Source organism: Somniosus microcephalus, chromosome 4, assembly GCF_052327205.1.
Source record: "Somniosus microcephalus isolate GS21.2 chromosome 4, FLI_Smic_1.0, whole genome shotgun sequence".
NCBI classification, from domain to species: Eukaryota; Metazoa; Chordata; class Chondrichthyes; order Squaliformes; family Somniosidae; genus Somniosus; species Somniosus microcephalus.
Genome location: NC_140990.1, coordinates 267,859,054 through 267,879,998, shown reverse-complemented (window position 1 = coordinate 267,879,998; position 20,945 = coordinate 267,859,054). Strand labels below are relative to the sequence as shown.

Below are 20,945 nucleotides of genomic sequence, written 5' to 3'. Positions count from 1 at the left end.
AGCCATTTGGATCACACGCACGAGCTGTTCTCCCAATGCAGTCTTGAGCTGCTCCCTCATCCAGCATTCTGATAGGTGGAATGATGGCAGATCCTGCGAGGCCTCAGCAAGAGCGTGAAAGCCATGGCTCATCGCGCCCTCCAGTCTGTCACCTGAAGCCTGAAGAGCTGAAGTCTGAGCCTCCATCAAGGTGGTGGCCCCGATGGTTCCATTATTTCCTCCCCGACCGGGTACCTGCCATTTATCCCAGTGCAGCAGTCAGCTGCTGGATTGGTGCTTTTAGCTGTAGCATCACCTGCTTGATGCTGCTGTTGAGCCATACTACAGACTCTGAGGCCAGACCAGACCAGACACTTCGACTTTTATAGTCCTGCACCCTAGTAACTTGTGGCCCCATTGGTTCTGTTTTTTTTTTTTAATTCGTTCATGGGATGTGGGCATCGCTGGCTAGGCCTGCATTTATTGCCCATCTCTAATTGCCCTTGAGAAGGTGGTGAGTCTGGGATGGCAGGACTGTCATATGAGGAGAGATTGGGTCGACTATGCCTGTATTCACTAGAGTTTAGAAGAATGAGAGGGGATCTCATTTGAAACGTATAAAATTCTGACAGGGCTAGACAGGCTCGATGCAGGGAGGATGTTTCCCCTGGCTGGGGTTCTAGAACGAGGGGTCACAGTCTCGGGATATGGGGTAGGACATTTAGGACTGAGATGAGGAGAAATTTCTTCACTCGGCGGGTGGTGAACCTGTGGAATTCTCTACCACAGAAGGCTGTGGAGGCTAAGTCACAGCTAGGTATGACTTCAGCCAGTGGAGAGTTTTTCCTCCTGATTCCCATTGACTGCAGTTTTACTAGGGCTCCTTGATGCCACAGGACTACGTGCATGCTAAAAAGCGGAAGCAGCATGCTACAGACAGGGCTAAGCGATCCCACAATCAACAGATCAAATCAAATCAAATGCTGCCTTGATGTCAAGGGCAGTCACTCTGACCTCACCTCTGGAATTCAGCTCCTTTGTCCATGTTTGGACCAAGGCTGTAATGAGGTCGGGAGCGGAGTGGTCTTGGTGGAACCCAAACTGGGCATCAGTGAGCAGTAAGTGCCACTTGATAGCACTGTCGATGACATCTTCCATCACTTTGCTGATGATTAAGAGTAGACTGATGGGGCGGTAATTGGCTGGATTGGATTTGTCCTGCTTTTTGTGGACAGGACATACCTGGGTAGTTTTCCTCCATTGTCGGATAGATGCCAGTGTTGTAGCTGTACTGGAACCGCTTGGCTAGAGGTGCGGCTAGTTTTGGAGCACAAGTCTTCAGCGCGACAGCCAGGAAGTTGGAGGGGCCCATAGCCTTTGCTGTAGTAGTAGCATGCACGTAGTCCTGTATTGCAGATTCAAAGGTTGGCACCTCATTTTTTAGTACGCCTGGTGCTGCTCCTGGCATGCTTTTCTGCACTACTTATTGAACCAGGTTTGATGGTAATGGTAGAGTGAGGAATATGCCGGGCCATGAGGTTACAGATTGTGGTGGAATACAGTTCTGCTGTTGCTGATGGCCCACAGCGCCTCATAAATACCCAGTTTTGAGCTGCTAGATCTGTTCTGAACCTATTCCATTTAGCACGGTGGTAGTGCCACACACCACGATGGAGGGTGTCCTCAGTGTGAAGACAGGACTTCGTTTCCACAATGACTGTGCGGTGGTCACTGCTACCAATACTGCTACCATGGACAGATGCATCTGCGGCAGGTAGATTGGTGAGGACAAGGTCAAGTAGGTTTTTCCCTCGTGTTAGTTCTCTCACCACCTGTCGCTGCCCCAAACTGGCAGCTATGCCCTTCGGGACTCTACCAGCTCGGTCAGTAGTGGTGCTACTGAGCCACTCTTTGTGATGGACATTAAAGTCCCCCACCCAGAGTACATTTTGTGCCCTCTGTGCCTCTTCCAAGTGGTGTTCAACATGGAGGAGTACTGATTCATCAGCTGGGGGAGGGCGGTAGGTGATAATCAGCAGGAGGTTTCCTTGCCTATGCTTGAGAATTCATGGGGTCCGGAGTCAATGTTGAGGACTCTCTTTCCTGACTGTATACCACTGTGCCGCCACCCCTGTCTCACCATGGCAGGACATACCCAGGGATGGTGATTTGAGGAGTTTGGCTGAAAGGTATGATTCTGTGAGTATGACTATGTCAGGCTTGACTAGTCTGTGGGACAGCTCTCCCAATTTTGACACAAGTCGCCAGACGTTAATGAGGGGGACTTTGCAGGGACTGAGCTGGGTGTACCGTTGTCGTGTCTGTAGCCGGTGCCGAGGTCGATGTCATGTGGTCCGTCCGGTTTTATTCAACTGCGGTTTGTTACAACTGAGTGGCTTGCTAGGCCATTCAGAGGGCAGTTAAGAGTCAACCACATTGTATGGAGTCACATATAGTCCAGGTAAGGACGGCAGATTTCCTTCCCTAAAGGACATTAATAAACCCGATGGGTTTTTATGACAATCCTATAGTTTCATGGTCACCATTACTGATATTTAATTAACTGAATTTAAATTCCCCAGCTGCCGTGGTGGGATTTGAACTTGCATCCCTGGCTCATTAGTCCAGGCCTCTAGATTTATGTTTATTTATAATTTCGGGTGTACTCAAATTAGATTGTGAGGATGCTTGGGTGTAACTTGACAGCAGCAAAATGGGCGCAATGCCTGTCGCAATTTCTGGTTTAACTTCCGGGTTGCGCCTATGGAAGAAACTCCAGGCCCAGCTGCTTCCTCCTAATGGCTGAGCCTGGATCACTTGTTCATTCTGAACCAGGAAATGGTATGTACCTTGCACAGGCCTAGAATAGGGGAAGAAAGCAAAACTATAACATTTAATTTTCAAATAAATGTTCTGAACCAAAATTGCAGTGGTTTGATTGAACATGTCACATCTACATTGGGGGTGGTGGGGGAGAAGGAGGGTTACTGTTTCAAGGGAGAAAGAGAAAAAACACTTTTAAAGAGGAAACATATTCCACTCAGTTCCCTAATTCCTGATGAAGTGTGACTCAAATCACTGAAGTGTTAGATGGTTGGCACACATGAAGAGGATTTGTTTTCAATCTTATACATATGGAGCTGAAAGAGAACCTGTGATATTTTGGCACAGTACAGCCACGTTTATTTCGTTCTCTTATTGCAGTTACTGGAGGTTGGCTTTCACATTATTAAATAAATAAAATGTGTTTTACTTTTGATGGAGTTTTCCTCCACATTTCAAATGAGACTGGTATAAATATATACTCATACATTCAAATAATATCCATATGCCAAGAAACCTGTTTTTCATTTAAACAGATCTTGGAATGGTCATTGCAAATTTTGGGAGTGGATATAGTTAGTTTGTAATTCATTGCATAGATTTTTCCATGAAGTTTCTTTGAGAGACTTATTAAAATCCTGCGAAACCACTGTTGCAATATTATTGAGTTTGGACCATGGCCACAGGATCTGATTCCTATGTGTGAGGACAGAATAAACTGCCATAATTACTTGAGAAATGTCCTATTTTTTTTAATAAACAAAAATAAAAGGGAGTGCTTCCATTGCAACATAAAATAAAGCATTAAAGTGATCACTTCTTGATGGTTGCTCCATGTTATGCCACATATATTGTAACAAAAGTCTTGTTGGACCAGATTCAGTTTAAATTAAAGCCCACCTTGTTCCTGGCTTGTGTCAGTGGTACTCTGCCTTACCCCTTGCCCTCTTGTCACTGATTTGAAGCATTGGCTGCATATATGTTGTTCACTGGGTCTACTTTGGTCTAGCAAAGGACTGGTATTTTTAGACTCTGTTCAGACGGAAGCAGGCTTAGTAGTCAAATGACTAGAAAAAATGGTTTCAGACTGTAGCCCTGGTTGCAGTTCTTATTGATGAACAATTTGAGGCCCTTCTGCCTCTTGGGTATTGGAAACATTAAGGTCTTGATTAATTTTCTCATTATTTTCTTGCACCCACCCATCCATTCAGTGCCCAGTGATAGATAGCATTGAATAAAGGTATTGTGGCATCAAGTATGTGTTTTGTTTATTCTATTTGGAACTGTAGTTTGCAATGAGATTTCTGTTTTTCTCACCCGCTTGAAAATAAAACGATTGCTTTGGCAGTGTATACATTAGTCTTAATGTTCTAATAACTCTTGTTTACAAATTTACTGTGCAACTGCTAAACTACTTTTCTTTTCCCTGTAGGTAAAGACATATTTATTCTGCAGAGCGAGCATCTCAGCACATGTATAAATGTGGAAAACCAAAAGCTTACCCTTGAAGACTGCAGTCAGCCATCAAGCAGTATGCTGTGGAAATGGGTATCAAAGCATCGGCTTTTCCATATAAGCAGCAGCATGTGCCTTGGACTTAATATTAGTGGTCAACAACAGCCATTAAAGCTATTTAACTGTGATTCAACAGTGAGAACGCTGTGGTGGCATTGCAGCGGTAAGGTGTTAACTGGTGCCTCACAGTATAAATTGGCTGTTGGACAAGGACAACATATTGTAGCGGAAAGGACTGTGTATGACAGATGGAAGAGATATATGACCCAGGATGAAGGTCCATGTGAGCATCCCTATGAAGGTAGGATAGTGCTGAAATAATACAGAGCAATTCATGAGCAAGTGCTACAAAAGTTAGACTTGGTAAGCTCCATGTTTTATTTTCAAGTTTTACAATTTTTACAAACTTTTTTGAATCCAGTTTCTTCCTAAACAATTAGAAAATGTCAGTTTCTCAGGCATGGCAAATTCTGTCATTCCTTTCACCGTTGGAGCCAGATTTTTAAATTCGCGAAATGATTTTCGTGGCTTGGCACATGGGGGAGTCGAGCAATATTCAGGGTTGTGGGGACAGCGAATAATTGGACCACGGCAGGGGGAATGGGAATGGGGAGGGAGAGGAGATGGATGGGAGACAGTAGATGAAAGAGAGAGAAGAGGAAGGTGGGAGACCATTGTTCTTCAAACAGTGGATGCAGATGGGTACATCAGACCACAGCTCAGGAATTCCCTCCCTAAGCGCCTCTGCCTCACTACCTCTCTTTCCCTCTTTAAGACGCTTCTTTAAACCTACCTCTTCGACTAAGCTTTTGGTCATCTGTCCTAATATCTCCTCATGTGACTCGGTGTCAAATTCTGTTTGATAATGCCCCTGTGAAGCTCCTTGGGACATTTTACTATGTAAAGGGTGCTATATAAATCCAAGTTGTTGTTCATCTACAGGTCCTGACGCAGGAAGTACATACAGAATGGTGGTTGGGGGGGGGGCATTTCTGCTGCTGTGCAGCTGTACTTGGGGATCTAACATTTACATTACAAATCATTTGTTTGAGGAGGCAAAATATTACAAGTGCAAAAATCCTTGCAAAGAAGACTCAAAAGAAACATTTTGTTTTGATCAAACTTGTTGCTGCAGAGCCACCTTGTGTTCAGAGTCTAAAAAGGCACGGTGAGTTAAATGCTCAATTTATAGAAGCAGATCTTGCTGCTCCAAGCTAACGTGACGGGTCTTTATAATGTTGTACAGCCACACCACATTGCCACCTACAGGCATAATGGGTACTGCAGGTAAATGCAACAACAACTTCTATTTATATAGCACCTTTAACGTAGTAACACGTCACAAGACGCTTTACAACAAAAACAGCTTGCATTTAAATAGCGCCTTTAACATAGTAAAATGTTCCACGGCACTTCATAGGAGATTTATCAAACAAAGGGAGATTCTGTGAGTATACAGAGTGGGAGATTCTAGGACTTTACAGAGCGGGAGATTCTGAGTATACAGAGTATTTGGTGAGTATTTCTCCTCTCTTTCTCTAAACTTGGGCATTGGCTTAAATTAAGAGCTGTGATTATAGATTCTAAACTATATATAGGCAATTGAGTGATATTCCAAACCTTGAAAACCTAATTAGTTAAATAAAATACAATAGAAATGGCAGGGCAGGTGATGTGTTGCAGCTGTAGCATGTGGGAGCTGGTGGACATCAGTGTGATCAACAGCGACCACATCTGCAGCAAGTGTTGGCAGCTCGAGGAACTTCGGCTCAGAGTTGATGAGCTGGAGTCTGAGCTTCAGATACTGTGATACATCAGGGAGGGAGAAAGTTACCTGGGCACTTTGTTCCAGGAGGCAGTCACACCCCTTTAGGTTAAGTACTTCAAATCTGGTCCATGGTCAGGGACAGGAGGGTGTGACTGCAAGTGAGGCAGGTATGGGGATCCAGGAGTTAACATTGGAGGAGCCTCCACCCTTGCACTTGTCCAACAGGTACGAGGTTCTTGCAGTCTGTGTGGACGAGAGCTGGGACTGCAGGGAGGATGAGCAAACTGACCACAACACCATGGTACAGGGGGCCATTCAAGTTGAGGGAGTAAAAAGTAATGTAGTAGTGGTAGGGGACAGTATAGTTAGGGGGATAGATACTGTTCTCTGCAGCCAAGAGTGAGAGTCCTGAAGGCTGTGTTGTCTGCCCGGTGCCAGGACATCTCGGGGCTGGAGAGGAACTTGGAGTGGGAGGGGAAAGATCCAGTTGTCGTGGTCCACGTAGGTACTAACGACATAGGTAGGACTAAGAAAGAGGTTCTGATTGGGGAGTATAAGCAGCTAGGGGCCAATTTAAAAAGCAGAACCACAAAGGTGGTAATCTCTGGATTACTACCTGAGCCACGAGCAAATTGGCATAGGGTCAATAAGATCAGAGAGATGAATGCGTGGCTCAAAGATTGGTGTGGGAGAAATGGGTTTCGATTCATGGGGCACAGGCACCAGTACTGGGGAAAAAGGGAGCTGTTCCGTTGGGACGGGCTTCACTTGAACCATGCCGAGACCAGTGTCCTGGTGAATCGAATAACTAGGGCGATAGATAGGGCTTTAAACTAAATAGTGGGGGGGGGGGGGGGGTTCAGGTGAAGGGGAATTTAGAAAGTCAAAGAGAAGGAGAAGGCAATAGTGCAAGATAGCGATAGGGGTAATGATAACCAGAGTGTGACGGGAGGAGACAGAGCATACAAACATAAGCCTGCACCAGCAAATAGTTTGAGCAGGTAAAAATGGTATAAAGAAAAAATTTAAAGCTCTTTATCTGAATGCACGCAGCATTCGTAACAAGATAGATGAGTTGACAGCACAAATAGAAATAAATGGGTATGATCTGATAGCCATTATAGAGAAGTGGTTGCAAGGTGACCAAGGCTGGGAACTGAATATTCAGGGGTATTTGACATTTCGGAAGGATAGGCAGAAAGGAAAAAGAGGTGGGGTAGCTCTGTTAATAAAGGATGAGATCAGTGCAGTAATGAGAAATGATAGTGGCTCAGAAGATCAGGATGTACAATCAGTTTGGGTAGAGATAAGAAATAGTAAGGGAAAGAAGTCACTGGTGGGAGTAGTCTATAGGCCCCTTAACAGTAGCTACACTGTAGGACAGAGTATAAATCAAGAAATAATAGGGGCTTGTAAGAAAGGTACTGCGATAATCATGGGCGATTTTAATCATCTTATAGATCGAACAAGTCAAATTGGCAAGGGTAGCCTTGAGGACGAGTTCATAGAATGTATTCGGGATGGTTTCTTAGAACAATATGTTGTGGAACCAACCAGGGAGAAGGCTATTTTAGATCTGGTAATGTGTAATGAGGCAGGATTACTTAATGATCTCATAGTAAAGGATGCTCTAGGGAAGAGTGATCATAGCATGATAGAATTTCAAATTCAGGTTGAGGGTGAGAAACTTGGGTCTGAAACTAGTGTCCTAAACTTAAATAAAGGCAATTACAAAGGTATGAAGACAGAGTTGGCTAAAGTAGACTGGGAAAATAGATTAAAGGGTAAGATGGTAGATAAGCAGTGGCAGACATTTAAGGTGATATTTCGTAACTCTCAGCAAAGGTTTATTCCAGTGAGAAAGAAAGATTCTACGAGAAGGATAAACCATCCGTGGCTAATTAAGGAAGTTAAGGATGGTATCAAATTGAAAGAAAAGGCATACAATGTTGCAAAGATTAGTGGTAGGCCAGAGAATTGGGAAATTTTTAGAAACCAGTAAAGGACGACTAAAAAAATAATAGAGGGAGAAGGTAGATTATGAAAGTAAACTAGCAAAAAATATTAAAACAGACAGTAACCGCTTCTGCAAGTATATAAAAGGGAAGAGAGTAGCTAAAGTAAACGTTGGTCCCTTAGAGGATGGGACTGGGGAATTAATAATGGGAAACAGGGAAATGGCAGAGACTTTGAACAAATATTTTGTATCGGTCTTCACGGTAGAAGACACTAAAAGTATCCCAATAATAATTGATAATCAAGGTGCTATAGGGAGGGAGAAACTTAAAACAATGACTATCACTAGAGAAAAAGTACTAGGCAAACTAATGGGACTAAAGGCTGACCAGTCCCCTGGACCTGATGGCCTACATCCTAGGGTCTTAAAAGAAGTGGCTGCAGAGATAGTGGATGCATTGGTTGTAATCTACCAACATTCCCTGGATTCTGGAGAGGTCCCAACAGATTGGAAAACCGCAAATATAACGCCCCTATTCAAGAAAGGAGGGAGGCAAAAAGCAGGAAACTATAGGCCAGTTAGCCTTGACATCTGTCATTGGGGAAAATGCTGGAATCCATTATTAAGGAACTAATAGTGGGACATTTAGAAAATCATAATACAATCAAGCAGAATCAACATGACTTTATGAAAGGGAAATCGTGTTTGACAAATTTATTAGAGTTCTTTGAGGATGTAACGAGCAGGGGTGGATAAAGGGGAACCAGTAGATGTAGTGTATTTGGATTTCCAGAAGGCATTCGATAAGGTGCCACATAAAAGGTTACTGCACAAGATAAGAGTTCACGGGGTTGGGGGTAATATATTAGCATCGATAGAGGCTTGGCTAACTAACAGGAAAGAAAAGTCGGGATAAATAGGTTATTTTCCGGTTAGCAAACTGTAACTAGTGGGGTGCCACAGGGATCAGTGCTGGGGCCTCAACTATTTACAATCTATATTAATGACCTGAATGAAGGGACCAAGGGTGCTGTAGCCAAATTTGCTGATGATACAAAGATAGGTGGGAAAGCAAGTTGTGAGGAGGACACAAAGAGTCTGCAAAGGGATATAGATAGGCTAAGTGAGAGGGCAAAAATTTGGCAGGTGGAGTATAATGTGTGAAAATGTGAGGTTATCCACTTTGGTAGGAAAAATAAAAAAGCAAATTATTATTTAAATGGAGAGAGACTACATAATGCTGCAGTACAGAGGATCTGGGGATCCTCGTACATGAAACACAAAAAGTTAGCATGCAGGTACAGCAAATATTTAGTAAGGCAAATGGAATGTTGGCCTTTATTGCAAAGGGGATGGACTATAAAAGTAGGGAAGTCTTGCTACAACTGTACAGGGCGCTGGTGAGACCACACCTGGAGTACTGCGTGCAGTTTTGGTCTCCTTATTTAAAGAGGGATATACTTGCATTGGAGGCAGTTCAGAGAAGGTTCACGAGGTAAATTCCTGAGATGAAGGGGTTGTCTTATGAAGAAAGGTTGAGCAGGTTGGGCCTATACTCCTTGGCGTTTAGAAGAATGAGAGGTGATCTTCTTGAAACATATAAGATTCTAAGGGGGCCTGACTGGGTAGATGCAGGGAGGATGTTTCCCCTTGTGGGGGAATCTAGAACTAAGGGGCACAGTTTCAGGATAAGGGGTCGCCCATTTAAAACGGAGATGAAGGAGAAATTTCTTCTGAGGGTCGTGAATCTTTGGAATTCTCTACCCCAGAGAGCTGTGGAGGAAGAGTCATTGAATATATTCAAGGCAGAGATAGACATATATTTGAGCTACAGGGGAGTCAAGGGTTATGGGGAGCGGGCGGGAAAGTGGAGTTGAGGCCAAGATCAGATCAACCATGATCTTATTGAATGGCAGTGCAGGCTTGAGGGGCCAAATGGCCTACTCCTGCTCCTATTTCTTAAAATTTGACACCGAGCCGCATAAGGAGATATTGGGACAGTCAAAGAGGTAGGTTTTAAGGAGTGTCTTCAAGGAGGAGAGAGAGGCGGAGAGGCTTAGGGAGGGATCTTCAGAGATTAGGGCCTAAGTAGCTGAAAGCACTGCTGCCAATGTTGGCGTGATTAAAATCAGGTATGCGCAAGGAGCCGGAATTGGAGGAGCGCAGAGCTTTCAGAGGGTTGTAGGGCTGGAGGAGGTTAGAGATAGGGTGGGGCGAGGCCATGGAGGGTTTTGAAAATAAGAATGAGAATTTTAAAATTGAGGTGTTGCCTGACCGGAGCCAATGTAGGTCAGTGAGCACAGGGGTGCTGGGTGAATGGGACTTGGTCGAGTTAGGATACGGGTAACAGAGGTTTTGCTGAGCTCAAGTTTATGGAGGGTAGAAGTTGGGAGGCCGGCCAGGAGAGCGTTGGAATAGTCAAGTATAGAAGTAACAAATGCATGAATGAGGGTTTCAGCAGCAGATAAGCTGAGGCAGGGGTGGAGTCGGGCGATGTTATGGAGGTGGGAATAGGCGGTCTTTGTGATGGCGTGGATATGTGGTCAGGAGCTCATTTTGGGTTCAAAAATGATCCCACGGTTGCGATCGATCTGGCTCAGCCTCACAGTTGCCAGGGAGAGAGGGATGGAGTTGGTGGCTAGTGAACAGAGTTTGTGGCGGGGACTGAAGATAATGGCTTCGGTCTTCCCAATATTTAGTTGGAGGAAATTTCTGCTCTTCCAGTACTGGATTTCTGACAAGCCGTGTGACAAATTGGAGACAGCGGAGAGGTCAAGAGAGGTGGTGGTGGTGAAGTACGCTGAGTGTCGTCGGCGTACGTGTGGAACCTGATGTGTTTTTGGATGATGTCGCTGAAGAGGCAGTATGTAGATGAGAAATAGGAGGGGACCAAGGATTGATCCTTGGGGGACACTAGAGGTAACGGTGCAAGAACGGGAAGAGAAGCTATTGCAGGTGATTCTCTGGCTACGATTAGATAGATAAGAATTGAACCAGGCGAGGCAGTCCCACCCAGCTGGACAACAGAGGAGAAGTGTTGGAGAAGGGTAGTGTGGTCAACCATGTCAAAGGCTGCAGACAGGTTGAGAAGGACGAGGAGGGATAGTTTACCACGGTCACAGTCACAGGATGTGATTTGTGACTTTGATGAGGGCCGTTTCAGTACTGTGGCAGGGGCGGAAACCTGATTGGAGGGATTCAATCATCCGGGAAAGATGGGCATGGATTTGAAAGGCGACAGCATGTTCAAAGATTTTGGAGAGGAAGGGGAGTTTGTAGATGGGGTAGTAGTTTGCAAAGACAGAGGGGGGTCAAGAGTTTTTTTTGAGGAGAGGGGTGATGACAGCAGAGGAGAGAGAACCATTTACAATATCAGCTAACGTGGGGGCCAGGAAGGGAAGTCAGCAGTTTGGTGGGAATAGGGTCGAGGGAGCAAGAGGTGGGTCTCATGGACAAGATGTGCTCAGAGGGCATGAGGGGAGATAGGAGAGAAACTAGAGAAAGATGCAAGTTCAGGGCTATGGCAGAGAGGAACCTTCAAGGAAGTTTGGCCTGGTGGGTTAGGGAAGGGAGGGAAACGGCAGAGCCAGCTGAACGGATGGTCTCCATCTTAGTGACAAAGAAGTCCATGAGTTCCTCATCACTTGTTGGAGGTGAGGGTGGAGGAGGCAGGGGAGAGGGGTTTAAGAAGACAGTTTGTAATGGAGAAGAGAAGCCAGGGTTATCTTTGGATTCCAGGATGATCCTGGAATAGTGAGCAGTTTTGGCAGAGGAGAGCAGGACCCATGCTTGATGTGATCCAGGCAGATTTGGCGATGAATGGCCAAACCAGTTGTCAGCCATAAATGTTCAAGTCTCCATTGCTTGGACTTGAGGGAACGGAGATGAGGGCTGGACTGGAGGGTGGGCCCAGGGAGCAGTGCAAGGGTGACCAGGGTGATTAATGGTTTTAATGGGGACTAGGGCATCAAAGGTGGAGATGAGGGTATGATTGAGCAAATTGGTAGCTGCAGAAATATCATGGTGAATGGCGGGCCAAAGGGTAGACAGTTGGGAATTTGAAAGTACAGTTGTAAGTGACTTGGGGAAGAGTTTTCTTTCTGGGGGTCGACACAGAAGGAAGTGGGTTTGGGAAAGGGGTGTGGGTGGGAAGGGATACAAAGAAGTGATCAGAGATGGCCTTATCTGTCATTAACACGATAGGAGTAGCGAGGCCACACGAGATGGCGAGGTCAAGAGGGTGGCCATGAATATGGGTAGGGGAGTTTATATGGAGGGGAGAGGTTACAGGAGGATTGGAGGGTAGTGAACTCAGCAGAGAGAGCATGATAAGTTGAGATGGATATTTTTAGAATGGAAAAACCCCACAGGGAATGCTGACCAGGTAGAATTTTTTTAATATAGTGATGTAAGCCCCCAAAGTGCGGACCAAGTGATATACAAGGTCGACGTCACCGGCTTGTTGTAAAAAAAGACAGACCACTAATTGAAGCCACAACGGTTTATTCAGGCCTGGGGAGAACCTTTCAGATCGCTGTCTGAATCCGACTCCACCGAAAGTTTAGTGAGTTACATTTTTATACATAATCTTATCAGTCATATCCTGCCCTAGGGGCGGGGGTAAAGCTTATCAGCATATAGAGTTATAGCTAAATTGCAATTATAAAACCGTATCATTTCCTCTTCCTGCCGCCCCTGAATCCCACATTCCAGTTATCAATTGGTCCCATCACGTCCTGTGACTATGAGCCTCATCTTAATTGCTTTACAACCATCTAATTGCCCGTAGCCAGGTGGTGTTGCTCGTTACATGTTTCCTTAAGATAACAGTCCTTGTAATGGTGTGCAAAGCACAGACTTTTGGCCTTGTTCCTGGGTTACTTCTGCAAAGCAAGCACATTCTAATTAGTCCTACCATACTTTGAAGAATGGAACCCTGTTGTAGTTTATAATAAACAAGTTCTTTGATATGTTATCTTGTATGTGTGTTGCCTGTCTGGCCAACCAGACATCCTCCCTAATCTTCCTACGAGTTGCTCTGCAGTTTAATCTCTTAGCAGTCACCTAATCATGTTTTAAAACTTAGCTGGGTAAATGCAATATACAGACCTCTATATCGTTTAACTCAGGGTATGAATTAACCCATTACCTCCACCTTGTACATTGGTGCTGCAATTGAATCCTGGTTGTCTTGCCCTGTTATGCCCAATTTTAATATCTTACTTCAATAGCAAGGCAGGTGTTTTTTGGTGACTTGATTGTGAACAAAATTGAAATTATAAATTGTTTAGGTAAACAATTTGGAGAAAAACAAGGACTTAACTCTTGAACAGATTCAAATATCATGACGTAGATGACAGTCGTGGTGTAGATTATGGTAATAACAGACGCAGCATTCTATTCTCCAGATATACAAAATATTTTTCTCACTTTGTTCATTATGCAAATTTATGCTTTTCCCTGCATGTTGAGTATTATATTCCCAGAAAATTGAAATGTTAGCAGCATGATGACATGTCCTGGTGGGATGTCACAAAATTGGTGTCTCCAGTTGCCTACACTGGCAGAGCTGTCTTACTCAACCAGCCGCTATCCAAACTATCTCCCCTTAATCTAACCATCCTGAAATGGTACCTTAACTCTCATAACTTCCTTCTATTCTATGTCATTTATAATAATTAACTTTTAATTATCTTCGCAAGCAGTTCTGTTAAACAAACTCCAAATTCTGCTGTAGCATTATAATATGGTTATTAATAATAATGGAAGAAACATAGGTTGGGCCTTCAGTGGCCAAATTAAAGTACATTATACAACAGAGTCAAAATCCTAAATTTAAAAACAACAGACAGCTAGCCTATTGTTAGCTGACAAGGCCATACTATGGGCTCGTGTGGGATGTTATGCCTCACCTAATCTAACTAACTGAAGACATTTTGTCTCAAAGTCTAATAAAAGCCTCCAGGAAAACGAAACCTACTCTCTCTCCTAGGCAGTCCCTCGGAACCAAGGATGACTTGCTTCCACATTAAAAAAGAGTTCTCAGGTGACTGAGTCCAATGCGGGACCTACAGTCTCTGTCACAGGTGGGGCAGACGGTGGTTGAAGGGGCGGGTGGGTGGGGTGCTTGGGTTGACGTGCGCTCCTTGCGCTGCCTGCGCTTGGCTTCCGCTTGCTCCTGACGAAGAGACTCGAGGTGTTCGGCGCCTTCCCAGATGCTTCTCCTCCACTTTGTGCGGTCTTGGGCCAGGGATTCCCAGGTGTCGGTGGGGATGTTGCACTTTTTCAAGGAGGTTTTGAGGGTGTCCTTGAAGCGTTTCCTCTGCCCACCTGGGGCTCTCTTGCCGTGCCGGAGCTCCGACTAGAGCGCTTGTTTTGGGAGTCTCATATCGGGCATGCGGACAATGTGATCCGTCCATTGGAGCTGATTGAGCGTGGTCAGAGCTTCGATGCTGGGGATGTTGGCCTGAGCAAGAACACTGACATTGGTGCGCCTAGCCTGCCGATGGATTTGCAGGATCTTGTGGAGACAGCGTTGGTGGTACCTCTCCACTGCTTTGAGGTGCCTGCTGTACATGGTCCATGTCTCTGAGGCATACAGCAGGGCAGGTATCACTGCTGCCCTGTAGACCATGAGCTTAGTGCCGGGTTTGAGGTCCTGGTCTTCAAACACTCTCTTCCTCAGGCGACCGAAGGCTGCACTGGCACACTGAAGGCGGTGTTGGACTTCGTCGTCGACGTCTGCCCTTGTTGACAGTAGGCTCCCGAGGTATGGAAAGTGGTCCACGTTGTCCAAGGCCTTGTCATGGATTTTGATAATCGGGGGGCAGCACTGTGTGGCGGGGGCAGGTTGGTAGAGGACCTTTGTCTTACGGATGTTTAGTGTAAGGCCCATGCTCTCGTATGCTTCGGTGAAGGTATTTACGATGGTTTGGAGTTCGACCTCCGAGTGAGCGCAGACGCAAGCATCGTCTGCATACTGTAATTCGACGGCAGAGGATGGGCCGACCTTGGATCTGGACTGGAGGTGACGGAGGTTTGTTCTGTAAATTAGCTCCACTCCAGTGGGGAACTTACTGAGGGTGAGATGGAGCATTGCAGCAAGGAAGATTGAGAAGAGCGTTGGTGCGATAACACAGCCTTGCTTGACCCCGGTTCGTATGTGAATTGGGTCTGTGGTGGAACCGTTGGTCAGGATCAGGGCTTGCATGTCGTCGTGAAGCAGGCGGAGGATAGTGACAAACTTTTGAGGGCAGCCGAATTTGAAGAGGACACTCCATACTCTCTCACGGTTGACAGTGTTGAAGGCCTTTGTGAGATCAAAGAAGGCCATGTACAGCGGTTGGTGCTGTTCCCTGCATTTCTCTTGTAATTGACGTGCGGTGAAGATCATGTCCATTGTGCCCCTTAGTGGGCGGAATCCGCATTACGACTCTGGGAGGAGCTCTTTGGCCACTGGGAGAAGGCGATTGAGGAGGATTCTTGCGATGACTTTCCCTGTGGCAGACAGCAGGGAAACTCCTCTGTAATTACCGCAATCGGACTTGTCACCTTTCTTGAAGATGGTCACAATTACGGCGTCTCTGAGATCCCCTGGCATGCTCTCCTCCTTCCAGATAAGAGAAATGAGTTCATGAATTCGCACCAGTAGTGCTTCTCCACCATGCTTTAGTGCCTCGGCGGGGATTCCATCTGCTCCGGAGGCCTCCTTGTTCTTCAGTTGTCGGATGGCCTTTTCAACCTCATGCCGGGCTGGGGTTGTGCTGAGATGGTGGCGGGTAGCATGCTGTGGGATGGAGTTGAGGACACTCGTGTCGAAGACAGAGTCGTGGTTAAGGAGATCTTCGAAGTGCTCCTTCCAGCGGGCACTGACTGCTTCCCTGTCCTTGATGAGTACCTCTCCGACGAAACCTACACAGTTCCAGTAAAACACAACTTCTATATTAACCCCTTACTTGTCTCGAGCACTAATACAATCATTTAAACACCATATTATTTGCATTACAGTTTCATTCGCATAACCATGTATATTTTTAGGCACCCCTAATTTCTAACAGCCAGCTTTGGGCGGGGGGTGGGGGTGGTTTCAAGGCGCAGCCAGTATTGGAGCAGTAAATAACTGAACGGAACTTAAGGATTTCTGTGTTCAGATGTGCATGCGCTAAATCCTGAAGTTACGGTCAGTTTCAGCGGGGTAATGATGGTGAACACTGAGAGTTCACCGTCATTACCCACCACAAATTCCAGGCGGATAGGTACAATTTTGTGCAACAAGTGCAGGGATCTCGGCCCAGCAGAAACTGGGGAAAAATGGTAGGAGCGTTTTTGGAAAATTAATAATTTCCTGACTCAGCTTCTTGACAGAAGCTAGTCTCTTTCCTTCCAACAGCTGGCTTGCGCAAATGAGCAATACAGTTACTTCCAAATAAAACACTTCCTCTCGGATCCTGCCATGTTGCAAAATCTCTGCAGAGGTGAGAGGGCCACTACTGACCCAAACTGACAAGGTTTCAGAAATAAACCATGGTGACTGTGTCTTTAAAATTAGAGCTACGCTATTTAGGAGTGAAATCAGGAAGCACTTTTTAACAGGGTAGTGGAAATATGCACAGAGCGGGATTAAAACAAAGTGTTTTATTTGAAAATTTGGAAATAGTGGGAATTTGGAGAAGAGGGGGAAGGAGTTGCTGCTTTTTGCCTACACTACTTGTAGTGCTTTGTGTTACAGGTAGATATTTAATTTCAGTACCTATCACTTAATCTAGATCAAGAAATTACACTGTAAACTAACCTACCTGATTACAAATTTAATTAAATAAAACAAGGTCATATAGGGATGGCAGTGCAGGTGGTGTGCAGCATCTGGGAGTTTGTGGAGAGCATTGTGATCCCAGACAACCATGTTTGCAGGTTGACCATGGCACCATGGCGTAGGAGGACATTCAAGTAGGGGGAGTGAAAGGGAATATAGTTGTGGTAGGGGACAGTATAGTCAGGGGAATAGATACTGTTCTCTGCAGCCGCAACCAAGAGTTCTGAATGTTTTGTGTTGCCTGCCTGGTGCCAGGGTTAAAGACAACTCCTCATGGCTGGAGGAGAACTTGGAGGGGGAGGATCCAGTTGTCGTGGTCCACGTAGGAACTAACGACATAAGTAGAACTAGGAATGAGGTTCTGCTGAGGGAGTTTGAGGAGCTAGGGTCCAAATTAAAAAGCAGAACCTCAAAAGTAATAATCTCTGGATTGTTACCTGAGCCACGCACAAATTGGCATAGGGACAAATAGATTAGAGATTTAAATGCGTGGTTCAAAAAGTGGTGTGGGAGGAAGGGGGAGCTGTTCCGTTGGGACGGGCTCTACTTAAACCGGGCTGGGACCAGTGTCCTGGCGAACCGAATAACTAGGGCAGTAGACAGGGATTTAAATTAATGAAGGCGGGAGGATTCAGGAAAGAGTAAATTTAAAAGCAGCGAGAGAACTGTCAAGGCTCGAGCAGAGTACAGTTTTGGGTAAAAATAAGCAGAGCGGATCAGGAAGGGACAGAGAGAGTAACAAAGGTAATAAGGCATCAGTGACTAAGGTGACATCAGGGAAAAATAGAAATAAGTCGAAGCTGAAGGCATTATATCTGAATATGCGAAGCATTCACAACAAAATAGATGAATTAATAGCGCAGATAGAAATTACTAGGTTTGATCTAATAACCATTAAGGAGTCGTGGTTGCAATGTGGCCAAGGTTGGGAATGGATAGGTGTTTCTGTGGCCGCAAACGAGACTCCAGGACGGTGTTGCCTCCCTGGTGCAAGGGTCGAGGATGTCTCAGAGCGGCTGCAGAACATCTTGGAAGGGGAGGGTGAACAGCCAGTTGTTGTGGTGCATATAGGCACCAACGATATAGGTAAAAAGCAGGATGAGGTCTTAAAAGCGGAATATAGGGAGTTAGGAGGTAAATTAAAAAATAGGACCTCAAAGGTAGTAATCTCAGGATTGCTACCAGTGCCACGTGCTAGTCAGAGTAGAAATAGAAGGATATTTCAGATGAATACGTGGTTAGAGGAATGGTGCAAGGGGGAGGGATTCAAATTCCTGGGACATTGGAACCGGTTCTGGGGGAGGTGGGACCAGTTCAAACCGGACGGTTTGCACCTAGGCAGGGCTGGGACCGATGTCCTAGGGGGAGTGTTTGCTAGTGCTCTGGGGGAGGGTTTAAACTAAAATGGCAGGGGGTTGGGAACCTGAGCAAGGGGACAGAGGAAAGGGAAACGAGGATAAAAGCAAAAGATATGAAGGAGAAAAACAAGTGGCAGTCAGAGAAATCGACGGTTTAAGTCAAACATGGCCACAGTAAATAATAATTCTAATAGGTGTAAGAGCGTTAAAAAAACAAGCCTGAAGGCTTTGTGTCTTAATGCGAGGAGCATTCATAATAAGGTGGATGAATTAGCTGTGCAAATAGAGGTAAATGAATATGATTTGATTGAGATTACGGAAACATGGCTCCAGGGTGGCCAAGGCTGGGAACTCAACATCCAGGGGTATTCAATATTCAGGAAAGATAGGCAAAAAGGAAAGGGAGGTGAGGTAGCATTGCTGGTAAAAGAAGGGATTAACACAATTGTAAGGAAGGATATTCGCTCTGATGATGTGGAATCTGTATGGGTAGAACTGAGAAATACCAAGGGGCAGAAAACGTTAGTGGGAGTGGTATACAGACCTCCAAACAGTAATACGGAGGTTGGGGATGGCATTAAAAGGGAAATTAGAGAAGCGTTCAATAAGGGCACAGCAGTCATCACGGGTGACTTTAATCTACATATAGATTGGGCTAACCAAATCAATGGCCCAGAAATTAGGATCGGGGGCTTGCCGCGCGTGCAAGCCCCCAATGTGCACTTACCCGGCGCGCCGACAGCTGAAGCCTGGGACTGCTTGGAATTCCTGTCACTGGCCCGGTTCAGCTGTCGGCGTGCTGTGCTTGCCTGATCCAGCGGCGTAGTTAGTGCGATGTGCTGGCTGGGATCAGGTGAGCACTGGGCAGCCAATCAGGGGAGGGGAAACTTCATTCATGAGTTTGATAGTAAGAACTGTCAAACTCATGAAAACTACTGGCGCCTAAAACACCACTAAAACTTTAAATAAAATTTTTAAAAAATATCCCACTAATTAAATGAACTATAAAAAACTATTTTAAACAATTAATCAAATTTTTGAAAAAAATAATTTTTAAAGAAATCGGGTCTAAAAATAAACTTACCTTACTGTAAAGTCCTTAAAAACAATAAAGCTGTGGAAAAAATGTTATAATTTTAAATAATAGACCACTTACCTTCAAGAATCAAGTCCTTGCGTCTCCTTTTTACATTTCTAAAAAGTTCAGGCCCTTACACACGGACAAACCTGTCAAAAAGAAGGAAGTTCAACGCGTGCGCGCAGAGTCCTGCGCGCACGCGTTGGACCTCTGAACCCCTTGGAGGAAATGCCGGTTTCCCGCGCATGCGCTGTGCATGCTGAAATCCGGCACTTCCAACGGGCCCACGTGTGAGTACCCCGTCCGTACTCACGCGTTGCAACCGGAATTACTGGCCCAGTAACAATACTGTGGAGGAGGAATTCCTGGAGTGTTTACGGGATGGTTTCCTGGACCAATATGTTGAGGAACCAACCAGAGATCAGGCCATCTTAGACTGGGTATTATGTAACGAGAGGATTAATTAGCAATCTTGTTGTACGAGGTCCCTTGGGTCGGAGCGATCATAATATGATCGAATTCTTCATTAAGATGGAGAATGAAGTAGTCGACTCGGAGACTAGGGTCCTAAATTTAAGTAAAGGAAACTACGATGGTCTGAGGCGCGAGTTGGGTAGGATTGATTGGGGCATGTCACTCAAAGGGTTGACGGTGGATAGGCAATGGCAAACATTCAAAGACCGCATTGATGAACTACAGAATTTGTTCATCCCAGTTTGGCATAAAAATAAAACAAAAAAGATGACTCAACCGTGGCTAACAAGGGAAATTAGGGATAGCATAAGATCCAAGGAGAAGACATATAAATTGGCCAGAAAAAGCAGTAAACCTGAGGATTGGGAGCAGTTTAGGATTCAACAAAGGAGGACAAAGGGATTAATTAAGAAAGGGAAAATAGAATATGAGAGTAAGCTTGCAAGGAACATAAAAACTGATTGTAAAAGCTTTTATAGATATGTGAAGAGAAAAAGATTGGTGAAGTCAAGCGTAGGTCCCTTGCGATCAGAATCAGGGGAATTTATAATGGGGAACAAAGAAATGGCAGACCAATTAAATACATATTTTGGTTCTGCTTTCACAAAGGAGGACACAAATAACCTCCCAGCGATGTCAGGGAACATAGGGTCTGATGAAAGGGAGGAACTGAAAGAAATCAGTATTTGTAGGGAAATGGTCATAGAGTCATAGAGTTTTACAGCACAGAAAGAGGCCCTTCGGCCCATCGTGTCTGCGCCGCCCATCCATCCCTGTCCAGTCTAATCCCATTTTCCAGCATTTGGTCCATAGCCTTGTATGCAATGGCATTTCAAGTGCTCATCCAAATGCTTCTTGAATGTTGTGAGGGTTCCTGCCTCCACCACCCTTTCAGGCATTGAGTTCCACATTCCAACCACCCTCTGGGTGAAAAAGTTCCTCCTCAAATCCCCTCTAAATCTCCTGCCCCTTACCCTGAATCTATGCCCCCTTGTTATTGACCCCCCCACTAAGGGGAAAAGTTCCTCTTTATCTACCCTATCTATGCTCCTCATTATTTTGTACACCTCAATCAGGTCCCCCCTCAGCCTTCTCTGCTCCAAGGAAAACAACTCCAGCCTGTCCAGCCTCTCTTCATAGCTGAGGCGCTCCATCCCAGGTAACATCCTGGTGAATCTTCT

The 20,945-nt window shown here is 45.3% G+C and overlaps 1 protein-coding gene across 1 annotated transcript in view; it reads left to right on the top strand.

Annotated features, from left to right (window-relative positions):
• The window catches only part of pla2r1 (phospholipase A2 receptor 1), a 180,639-nt gene that overhangs the window by 5,641 nt on the left and 154,053 nt on the right, over positions 1–20,945 (top strand). Inside the window, exon 2 of the mRNA XM_085984225.1 lies at positions 4,235–4,618. Within this exon, the coding sequence (XP_085840351.1) occupies positions 4,235–4,618 (384 nt within the window). The remainder of the gene's footprint in view (positions 1–4,234; positions 4,619–20,945) is intronic.